At 40.4% G+C, this 12,377-nt stretch overlaps 1 protein-coding gene across 4 annotated transcripts in view; it reads right to left on the bottom strand.

Annotated features, from left to right (window-relative positions):
• The window catches only part of ARHGAP22 (Rho GTPase activating protein 22), a 145,693-nt gene that overhangs the window by 51,322 nt on the left and 81,994 nt on the right, over positions 1–12,377 (bottom strand). The window contains exon 1 of one of the 4 annotated variants that reach the window (XM_032695363.1): positions 4,320–4,559. The exons of the other annotated variants lie outside the window; for them this stretch is intronic. Coding sequence (XP_032551254.1) covers positions 4,320–4,371 — 52 coding nt within the window. The 5' untranslated portion in view covers positions 4,372–4,559. Of the gene's footprint in view, positions 1–4,319; positions 4,560–12,377 lie in introns of those variants that run through there. 4 annotated transcript variants of the gene reach the window in all.

The raw sequence follows: 12,377 nt of genomic DNA, 5'->3' as shown, positions 1-12,377 counted from the left end.
CAGTACACTGTTTCCCAAAGACTCCAACTGCCCGAAATGGTAAAGTGCGCAGCCAGGATCCAGACTGTCTGTGGACTCATCTTCTACCCAAGTGCCTTGCTGGGATCCCAAGTATCTCACCTCATGTTTGGACCCTGCTGCATTCCAAACCTGTGGAATGAATTTATTTGTAGGGATTTTTAAGACTGGTTTCTAGTCAAGAAAACAGTCCTTGTAAATAACACCCTCACCAGTTCAAGAGGTAACAGTTATCCAGTCCCTTTTCTGCCTCATCATGAGGCTTTTGTTCTACTTTCTGAACCGGATAGGTGGATAAGGAGTTTAAGAAAACACAAAGGATTATGTCACATTGCCTGGGCTTCAGAGTTGAAAGCAAAGACACACACCACCACACTTTCCAGGTCCACCAAATGATGGAGCTATCTAGCTCCTCTTTCCTCCCCACTAGCCCTGCTGTATTGAACTGGTGACACATGGTTGATTGGACAAAGTATTAATATAAGAGCAAAATCAGAATGACCCCTTTTCAACATGACTGCCATAGATGAAGAGCATCCTCATCTCCAGTCCTGGACCTTACACCTCTCAAACCACAGTGCCGTATGGATTAAATGCTTCCTTTCACCAAGATAGCCTCTCTCAGTTTCCCTAATCTCTATAAAGCCATCCATGCTGTGAGTGCATCAGAGGAGGAAAACAATCAGGCACAGGAAGAATAAAGCAGGAAAGGCAATAGAGCTCAGCCCCAAATCCTGCCTTTAGCATGACCATCCCCAGAGGTCCACGGAGAGAGAAGCTCTAAGCATACTAAAAGCAAACACTGAAAGTCTTACAGGTCAACACCATGCAAAAATGACCTAATCATCAGCCATCAAATATCCTGAGGTTGCTGGGTGCGGGCTGCTCTTCTCAGGCAGCAGCTAACAGACTCCCTCCCAGGAGTGGCAGCCACATCACTTGTCTGCCGCATATGGCATTTTCCCCAGCAGCTCCGTTTGCTGAGCATAAAGAGCGAGCCCACAACATTAAAGAACACTCCCCTCCTTTGAAGTTGAGATTGTTTGGTTTGCCTGGATACAAACTAAAACTGCACCTTAATCATCCAGCTTTGAAGTCCTGTAAATCTACAGCTGCAGAAAAGTAAGGACCACTTGGCAATAAAACATTCATTATTAATTTCTTTTGAATTAAAGTGGAAAAGGCTTGGCTGAAGCCGAAATATTCTTTTTCGCCCACTAGAAATGAAGAGATATGTGAAAAACCAAAAAAACCAATGGTGACTTGCCAGATCAGAGGCAATTATGACTATATGACATTTTATAACCCAATTTTGAGCAGTATTGAGCCAGTGCTCAGGGCATGGCCAAAGAAAACAAAAAAATTTTATGGGAGAAAGTCATATGAGAAAACAATGGGGTTTAACAACAGTCTGCAGAGGTTAATAAATAGTTTAATTGTTTTGATGCCTTATTTAAAGTGTGGGGATGTAACTGATAGGAGTTTGATAGTAATTAAAACTGGTAACAGGAAAAATAAAGGAACCTTTACTTATATTTTTCCAGAATCTGTCACTGCTGTATGTTTACCAGAGGGTTTGAGTAGGCTAAGGATACATCACCGAATGAGACCTGTGGGAAATCTCCATAGGCACAGCTGTCTGCAAAGCAAAGGATGTATACCAAGAGAGAACACTCTACTTTGGCTTCGCTTTTACACTTCAGGCATATCTGGAAACTCTCTCAGCCCCCACAAAAACAAACAGAGAATTAATCCAAAACACAGAAGGTCTGGCCTGGAATATTAGCGAGGAGATGACATGGTGCATCATGAGAATAAAGCTCACTTAGAGAGAAACAGGCTTCAGCTACAACCTGGTACAAAGGAGCTAAGACACAAAAGCATGAACTCCCAGGCTACAAAACTTTGGAGAATCAAGTTTCAGTTCCCATCTCTGCTGGCCACTTCCTGTAGTAATCTGGGCAAGTTCCCTCTCAAGGCTGAACAAGGAGTGTTTACCCGGGAGTTTTGTTTCCCATGCAATCAATATTTCTAGTTGTGAACTTGTCCACAGCCCAGTTCTTGTCCCCAGGTCATTTGAACCTGTGGGAAAGAGATCATAGATCATGCACAAACCTCGCTGCTCTTGATGGCTTGCTCCTTCCCTGTTCAGAGACACAGAGAATAGCAAGGTCAGATCCTTTGGAGCCTGTGGCTACTATAGTTTTTATGTAATCACACTTTTGATGTCATGCCTTGAGCACTCTAATCATTTAATGACTTTGAATGACCACACTTACTTATTGGAAGGATATCTTTACTCAAATGATAGTAAAACCCTCTGCAAATGAAGTGCTTTCTGAAAAAGTGCTAAAGGAGATTGCCTTAAGCAACTGGATGGAAAGTGGCTCAAAAGCTGTCAGGAGTTCAGCTTCTTCAAAGCAACATCAGCGATAGACTGATATTAAACAGCTCATGGAAAAGCTCAGCTATGTCAGCACTTCCCACTCAGACACAGGTTCTCCCTTCATGCTTTGGTACTTCCCTTCCTAGACTGTCCTGGAAGCAAGAGGAAAAAAAGCCAGCACAGAGTGGGCATCAGAAGGAATCAGGATCCTTACCCTGCCAGAGTGCCTGAACCAGGTGGTGTTCTGGACAGCTAGATGGATTTCACAGATCAGGTAGATTTGGACAGAAACAGGCTCAGATTGACAACACCCTCAGTTCAGTTAGCTGACAATTTTCACATTGGTAGTGACTCAGAGTACAACTGGTTGCTGTTCCCTGAACTTACCTCAGTCATATCCCAAAGTCCCAGCCTTACCTCTCCCGGCTGTACCATTAGCCCTGTCCTGCAATGCCTTCTGTATACACAGGTAAGGCAGCCACCTTCCCTCAGCCCCTGTCTAGAGACACATTCCTACTGTGGCACATGCTATACAGGAAAGAAGCACTTGTCAGCTGAGTGCCCCCAGTAGATGAGCAAAAAGAGGTAGCCAAAAATTGTCCTATGCCCCTGTTGTAAAGTGGCATTTATATGTGCACACATTCAACAAAACTCTAAAAAAGAACTTAGAACAATCAAATTCAATTATAATATTTTTCCTTATTTCTAATAAAAACTTTTCTGACATGACTCTATCCTTAAGAATTTCTGAATTATTGTGTAAATTTGTGTACAAGTGCATACATTTCACTCAACAAAACACCAAATAGTTGGTACCAGTGCCTACAGGTCAGCTTAACTCAATTCTCACACCTAAATTGCTAGTTCTGATTGTGCAATCCCCTTTTAAAATAGGAACCCACTAGTAAATACAAAGATAGGTTAAAGAAAGCAAATTTGCATTTCTTAAAAACATCTTCCTCGACTTTACACATGTAATGAAAACCTATACAATTCCCACTTGTATGTATACCTTGGAAACAATTTATATTCAAACCAGGAATTAGGGAAATGCACATATTAAAAACATATATATAAATTCCAGGTTATAAAACTAGCCAGGTAAGCAAGTCAAATTCCTCAGATCCTCTGGAACTACTGCATGTCCCAGCTATAAGAAATCACAGATATTTGCCTTTATGCAAACCCCACATCTGGACTGCTGGCTAAACAACAAATGTCACAATAAAGACACATGCAAAAGAACAATCAATGTGTTTTTCTGTTAAGAGTTTAGTACATTGTCAATTTTTAAAATGCTAGAAGCAGACTGTTCTCATGAAGAGGTTTCTATATATCTGGAGAAAAAAACAGTTACATTTCCTGAAAAAGCTCACACAGCAATTCACAAAAAGAACCTCACAACAGCAAGCTGAAAATCTATGTGGAATCATGCACTCAGGTAGCCCGACACGGGAAAGATGCTAAGACGAAATATGCTTTTTTTTCCACTTAGGAATATTATTTATTATTTCATCAGTGTAGATTTTAAAAAATGCTCCTTTTAGAGAAAAAGAAAAAATACTAGAGCATTACTCAGCTGCCTAACTAAACTTATCTGTAAAAGCAAATACACATTCTCTTTTTCTGTTTTGTTCTACATTAGGGATTCCATCTCTATGCAAAACACATGCTCCATGTTTAAAGGGTTAAACATCCTCTCGCTTAGTCGGCTTTTCTGAATGTAAAATGCAAGATAATAACATACACTGTATCTTGAACCAAAAATGCACACAGCATAATAAAACCCCCAGTGCTAAACGACCAGCAGTATGAATAGATCCATTTCCACTGCTTGTTAATTCAAAATAAATCCTGTACTGTGATTTAAAGCAAAACAGACAACACTAAACACACCAAAACCAGCATGACTTACCCTTTCGGAGACACTTGCTTTTCTTAAGATGTTTGGCAGTAAAAAACGGCATGGCTGCAACACTAAGGTTTCAGCCAAAGCTGACCTTTTATTACCAAGTGCTAAGACCAAAATGAACGGACCAAAGAGAGAAAGGAAATTATTATACTGGATCTTTAAAATGCTCAGAGATGAGCAAAGGGAATTTAGAGTGGGATAAAGTATGTCAAGTTGCACGGTGGGGATTGCAGATATCTTTCTGCTCATTAGCACTGCTGTTCGAGTTATTTAAAGTGTGCTCGGGGGAAATGAGGACAATTTCCATGACAATATGTACAGTATCATATAAGGAGGAAGCATTTTTTCAGGCAGAACTTCTGCATTACTCAGCTGTTAGAGCAACCTGCAATATGGTGAGAAGGAAAGAAAAAAAACCACAACAGGTTTGGACAATGTAAAAAAAAAAAAAAAAAAAAGAAAAAAAAAAAAAAGAAAAAAAACCCACACCAAAACTGATTCTATTAACCAGTTCTTGCCTAGAGTGGAAAATGCATCACTGTAAATTTCCTGTCATGTCACTGGGCTATCTCCTCATTTTCTTCTTAAGCACTACTGGAAAAAAAAAGGAGCCTTGCTTCAGGAGGTTTTGATTCCAGACAGTCATCCCACTACCCTATGCTTCAGTTTCCCTCTCTTTCAAATTGGGCCATAGTATGACATTGCTTATATTTTAAAAAAAAAATCTTTGAGACTCTTGGGCAGTAGGTAATAAGAGAAGAACCAGAGCTTAATCCCATTTCTTTGCCCCAGATGATTACAGCTGTTTATTTCCCCTTATTCCACCATGCTGCTTTTAAGTTTTCTAAAAATCTTTTGGTTTTATTCAACCAAGATCACCTGATCTTGAAATTCAATCTTGTTGCATCTGCTGCCTCTCTGAAGACTTTTAGGTAGTTTGGTACTGACTTTGTATCCTTTCTAATTCCATAAGGTTGGGACAGTACATTTAATGGCAATGATATTTATCTGTGTTTGCCTCTTCCTAGTCACTTACCTCTAAGTCACTCAACCACAACCTACTGCTTGGGCAGGCAACACCTCATTCCCTGGCATATAAAGGACAATGCCAGAAATTTGACTACACAGTCTTGGGCACATTAGTGTTTCTATGCCTCAAGTCTTCCTATGTGCAACGATTAGAAGATGGGAAAATGTGTAAAAGAAAAGATCTAAACTTCCACAGGTGCTTCAGCTCTTGGCTTTTACTGATTCCAGCCTTTGGGATACTACCAAGTCATAACTGCACTGAGATACAAGTAAGCAGTTACTTGTAAGAGAAAACATTTATAATCTATAACCATCTACTGACTGGATTTGAAGCCAGCTTTCTATACTAGCAAAGCAACTGATCTGAATAAAAGCAGTGCTATTCTTATAAAGTAAAAGAATACACAGTGCTATAATGAAGACTGTAAAAACTAGAGGTGCACTCCAAAAGGTAGAAAGCCAATAGCAGTGGCTTTTCTTGAACTATTTGTTGTCAGCACAGAAATAAATACTATGCTTTTTTCAGGAAAGCCAAGTTTCATGGTTGAGGAAAATCCATTCGGTGTGCAATCTTAAAAACTTCACCATAGTTTAGTATTCATAAATCCTGTGATATTCAATAGGATGCCATTGTTCTTGTATCTGTACCATCATACAGAAAAAGCCCAAACCAAACAAGCCAGCAACGGTCTGCTCTTTCTAACTATCAGATAGTTTGAAAATCAGCTGACAAGCTTTGAGACAAATAAACAATTCTTCTGAATCACACTTCAAGCTAGGGTCAGGTTAACATCATTATATAAAAAACTGTTTTGTATGTAACTGTGTATAGAGCAGTTGGGAAATCACATGACCTTGGAATGGGGGGCCAAGCTTGCTACTGGTCTCCCTTGGAGATGGCCCAATACCATCTGCTTCAGAAGCTGGAAGGCATGCACACATTAATGTGCATGTACCACATCCATTCCCTCCATGATCTCATTGGCACACATCTCTCCCCCAAAGACTAGGGGGCACCACAATGTGTGAGTATGGAAGGAACTGGTCTGGTTAAACCAATCTACAACATATTTAATCTGGAAACAATGCCTGAACCTAATCTTGTGCCAAAGAAACTCAGACTTTCTCTCAGATTAAACACAATTTACAATCTCACAAATCTTTCCATAGATATCTGGAAATGTTTGGGTGAGTGGGACCTTTCCATCACTCCCAATTCCTTCCTGAAGACCTAAACAAAGATTTACACTAGAATCTGGTTATTTTGAAGGAGAAATTTGGCAGTCAGGATAAACTCAGCCTTTATCCCTGAACCTCATGATACTTCCTCTTGCTATCATTGTGTGGTACATGGGAAAAGATGTAATGCCCAAACAGCCCTCGAAACACCAGCTTCCTGTTTGCCAGCAGACGTCCCACACTCAGCAGCACACCAGGTTGGAGTTTCTGATGCAGTAAGTCTGCCTCTCTGCACTCAGTAAATTAAAGGAAAAAAAAAAGAATGAAAGAAATACGCAGTAAAACCACAGCACGACCACAAGGGAACTCCCTTCTCTGCCAGTTTAGCACAGGGTCAAATATAGACTAATGCAGTAATCCCTCCCAGATGCCTAAGAATGGCCCTTTAATGACCTTGCACAAAACCTTACTGCTTTTAACTCCAGTACCCTATATTCTGTCTCATTTCCAATTCACTCTGCCCTTGGAGCTGAAAGCAGAGGTTGTCTTCCTGTTAGACTTGTAATTTCTAGGGAGAACTTTGAACTTATATAAACAAACATTTGTATCTCTCATTTGTATCCAGGGCAATGAAAAATAGGCTCTTTCTCTTCTACTCCTCATCTCCTACCACCACAGCCTACTTTGAGGAATCCTAAGACCTTTTATCTTCATGATGGGAGAACTGTTTATTCTTTATTCTCTAGTACTCTTCTGTTGCTGAGGCACAGCTTTTGTTTTTCAGCTCTCCAAACAGATTGAAATCAGGTAAAAATTTCTACCCTGACAAAAATCTGCAGACATCAATAGACTGAATTGGATCCAAACCCTTAAATATTATCATTCACCCACCTTTGTCTGCTTCCTTTAGTAATGCTTTTAGAAAGGACTAGATACAACTAAGACTGCAAGAAATCTAAATATTTTTCTGTTATGTATCATCTCACCAAAACCACATTAATATACATTCAGCAGGTTTCCCTTCTTTTATTTGTCCTCCTTCCCCAGCTTCAGATCTCAACTCCCAGTGACTGACTGTGGAACACACAGAGCACAACCTTTACTGTAAGCAGCAGGCTGTGGACAAAAGCACCCACAACTCTTCATACTGCATTTTCTGTTACAAATTTCAGCATCGTGTTTCAAAACACTTTACTAAGAAAGAGAGCGTCATCTTCCCCACCTTACAGATGGGAACTGGGGAAAGATATTATGACTTCTGTACAATTACCACGAGATTAAAAAAGGGAATAAGAAGGAGATTTTTCTGATACATAACTGAGCAGCACACAGATTTTTGGTTCCTCTTCTCTCTCCTGTGGCCCAAGAAGATTTCACCATCTCAGATGAACAACGGAATCACTGACAACAAACATGAAAACTCCTGCTTTCTCTTAAAGGTCATTAGTTGTGGACACATGGAATTTTCCACTGAATTACACCCTTGGGCGATTTTCTGCTGTTATTTCCCACCTGGGCACAGTTTGCATGAAACTCTGAGAGAAAGACCTACCTTACTGTTAAAGCACCTGATCACAGACTATGTGATAAGACTACATCGCTCTCATAGCCCTTGAATGCCCGAATGTCAGTGACTGGAAGGAAAGAAGGAGGAGCAGAGGTGACCTCCATCACACATGATGCTCTAGAATAGCAGGCAATAGCAAAGCAGGTGCTCCCTCCCTGACTCCACTACCATGTCTGGCCTGGAAAGGGACCAAGGCTCTGCAGCCCAACATGGTAAATGAGCAGGCAGGTGGCTGTCAGAGGATGGCATGGCCACGTGCCAGGCAAAAGCTGCTGTGCTATGCAAGCCCGGACACACGAAGGATACCAGATGACTGCAGTAATACCCACATCAGCGTGCTTCCATACCCCCAACTCCTATTTTATCAGATGAAAAGAGCATGCACTCAGGGTACCAATTTAAAAAGACTTCTCCTCCCTACAAAGTGACCAGGAGAGATTCTATCTGTTGCTGATTGGGCTGATAAAGGCAGTCTTTTTTTCCTTTTAGCAATTTAGAACTCAGCCTGCCCTAGAACAAGTAGGGTCATTTTAGTCTGTGACCACATACATAAATTGTATCTACAGAACAAAGGAATCTCAGGTCAATTAAAAAGATCCTGTGGCTATAATATTCTTCTGGGAAGATGCCATCTACATATGCTTATTACAGCCACATAAATCCCACCCCCTCACTTGCCTCAAGCAAGTAATTGTCTTTAAAAGCAAGCAAAATAATTATTTTTCCAACATACTTGTCATCATTAATTATGGCCAGAATAGCCAAGTAGGAGCTCATGCCCAGGCTTTTAAATGCTTGTAGCTAGTTAGCATGGCTGCCTGTAACTTTACAGCTTTTTTTGCAGTGTTAACATTAACATACTATGGCTTCATTAAATCAAGGCACCCACTGATGAGCTAAGTATGATTCATCTGAGAACACTGAGACCCTTCATGCTTATCAGTCCCCTAGCAAGACTGGGGTTTAATTTATGCCTATGCTATGAGTATATTCGAGCAGTGCTGGCTGTATTCCAAACATCACATTCAAGTAAACATGTTCCAATGAAGAAAAGATTTTTTCAAAACACAAAGACTGGAGGTTGCAGGAATTAAATGCCAGAGGTCCACTGAGATAGAGACATTTCATTGGCCACTTTTGCAAAGCTCTGTGGCTTCAGTCTACGAACATCTGATACTAACTTCGTAAAAACCAGAATGCAAACTTTGGCCTGGCTCCTGTACTTCTCTCTGAGCCAAGTCTCCCACTGAAGTTGATGGGACTTTCCCTGCATAAAGGCTACAGAGTTTGCCCTACTTTTTTTTTTTTTCCCTAGTTTAACAGGGCAGGCAAGGGTAGTGGAAGAGATGCTATTTCTTTAGTACACAGAGGGTAAATATATGTGATGCGTAGATGTGATGTAGAGGGTGGGTGGTGTAATGAAAACCTACTCGATTCAGAAGATTACAATATAGTGGGAAGTCCACTGACAGCTTCTAGGAGGCATTTTTTTTTAAATTTATTTTTAAATGACATGTTTCTAAAGCAACAGTGACTTTTGTTGATCAACCAGCCTGAACACAATCTGGCTTCTGAATTGTTGCCACTCCAGGCATTCATAAATTTCAGATCAGCTCACCAAAATCAGGAGACTAGCTTCCAACCAATGGGAATTTTTCATTACTACCTATCTTCTGTTTAGAGACTACAGATCCTATTTGGTATCTTAATTTTAAATCCCCAAGCAGTAAGAGACTTGTTCTTTATTAATGAAACCTGCAAGTTTTGTGATCACAGTATTCAGAATTAGGGTTTTCAAGGGAAAACACATACATAATGAGACACAGCATATGAATTCAGGCCTATATACAGCCTTGTTACATTTTTTTTAATTCACTTTGAAAATTAAATAAATTAAATTAAATTATGCAGGTACCTAAATCAAATGAGGACAGAAATATGTCTATAGCACTTACAAAGCAGAACAGGACAAAGTAGTAAGTCTATAATGCTTAGTTAAGAGACACTGATACACCAGACTGATTCAGTAACACATTTTTACTGCTGAAATGGAGTCCAAAGTATGGCTTTTAGTAACACAGCAGGTAAAACAGAACAGAATAAATCACTAAACCAGTAAGTGTTGTGAGAGTGAGGAAGCAGCCTCTGCTTACAGCTTCAACACAGGGAATAGATGCCATTTTGTTCCTAGTCCCACTAGGAAGAAGTTTAGCACAGACACATGTACTCTCCCCTCTATACAGGATAATGAAATAAAGACAAGGACAGAGAGATGGGCGCTGAAAAGAAAGACTGTATGTGCAACATACAGTAGCAGCACATCTTCTGTGGGGTGTTCTTATCCTGCAGCTGCAGAGCCATTGGTTACAAGCCCCTGACAACCCCCCCAGCATCACACAGTCCTTCACCAAATCCTCCAGTACAGCTAAGAGAGCCACAACCTTGCCCCACGTGCACAACCAAGAGGATAAAAGTCCCCACTCCAGGCACCAGTTAAGGGAAAAGTTTATATTTCTCTCCATAAGCTCTGATTTTCATCCTCATTACACAATTGCCATTCCACAGTCCCTCAAGCATCCATAATGCAACACAGCAATGCCAGTCTCACCATGCAAACCTCCCCAGGCTTTTACAGGGCCAAGGGGAAAGAGGAATAAAATGGTAAAATGCAAATCAGTCACATACTGAATTTCAAAGCTGCCTTTAATTACAATTTCTTCCTGTTTCCCTGGGTGTTTGGAGCACTGCTCTAAGCAAGCCACACTGGTAAACAGAGTCCTGATCATCTCATTAAATTCATTCAAGCATAACATCTGCCTTGGCAAGTCACTGGCTTCGAACAGGATCTGAATTCTAGGCTACAGTCAGGCAGAAGAATCAAGGTACTATACTTCAATATTTCTATTTTCACATCCCTCCTTTGGGCAGAGAATGAGACAGAACTTCTCTTTCATGCACAGATGTGAGGAAATAGGGACAGCACAGGTTCCTGTAAGACTCCTTAACAAGGATGCACCTTCTTTAAGGGTTATACCACTGCTAGCCTGGGATCTGCACACCCCTTTAATCCTGCACTCAGTCCACGATCCCTTATGTTTGGATGACTCCTCCTCAGGGAAGCAACTTGACAGTTAACTTTGTTTTCCCTTTTCCTCTACCAGAGCTGACAGCAGGCAAAAAACCTTCTCTTGAGAACTGGTAATTACAACAGTAATTGCTAGAAAACAAGCCTATTCAATCAAGCAAAAGTTGGTTGTATTTCAAGGTGCAGCAGGGGAAATAAATACAGCCATAACACTGGGCCAAATTCTCAGTCAGCAAAGCCTGATTTATCCTCAGCTGAGGATCTGACGCCACTTCTTTCCAGCAAAACCACAGTTGAGACCTTTAGGCCTGTTCACTGAACTCCGGGGCTGGATTGGTACTCGGAGCTTTTCCAGTGATGCCAGAGGGGTGTCAGTATGCAGATTGAAGCATCATTCTTAGTACACCTTCTGTTTAGACTAAGGGAGCTGCAGATCTGCTACCACAATGCATCCTGTAGTCCACACTGAACAAAACCATCACGTGAAGAGAGGTAATGGATACTTAACTGTATTGGCAGTGTCTGCTAAGGCAGCTGTGTTCAGCAGAGAAGACATCTATTTTCACCCTTGACCAGTAAAGAGTATAATGTACATTCAGCTTCAGACTGGTACAACTAGAGTAATTTAACTACAGTTATCCACAGAAGCATCTTAACAACAGAACAGAGTCAGAAGAAATGAAAGATGTATTTCGAGGAGATTAGAACAGTTTTTTAATTCAATGCAAATTGCTTTGGCCTAAATTAAAACCTATCAAATACTGCATTTTGCATAATGTATTTCAATATCTTTACTGATAAATATGAGGGGTTTTATCTAAGAGCTGATCTATAGCAGAAGAAAAACTTAGGCAAAAGCAATCAGTATAAAAATAATCTAAAAACATCTGAAAGACAGCAAACTGTCTTGGGATGACCCAAAATGAATTTTTTGTCATTACTTTGCTGAAAAATAATTTCAACATCTCTGCCTGATTTTCCCCAGGAAGCCTAAACTGATATTTTTCCCCAGATTTCTTCCCCTGAGATCACTGCTTTCCTAGTAAAAAAATGCAGGCAAGTAATAAAAAAAAAAAAAAAAAAGGAAAAAAAAAAGAAAAATAGAACCCCCATAAACAACAATAACAAAAAGAGATTTTATTTTTCTCCAATGGTACCTAGATTAGGCCCTAAGAGCTTCTCTTTGTTCAGAAAAGGCCCT

The sequence above is a fragment of the Chiroxiphia lanceolata genome, chromosome 8 (genome assembly GCF_009829145.1).
Source record: "Chiroxiphia lanceolata isolate bChiLan1 chromosome 8, bChiLan1.pri, whole genome shotgun sequence".
In the NCBI taxonomy this organism is placed as follows: domain Eukaryota; kingdom Metazoa; phylum Chordata; class Aves; order Passeriformes; family Pipridae; genus Chiroxiphia; species Chiroxiphia lanceolata.
This window is presented reverse-complemented; position numbering and strand designations above follow the sequence as displayed.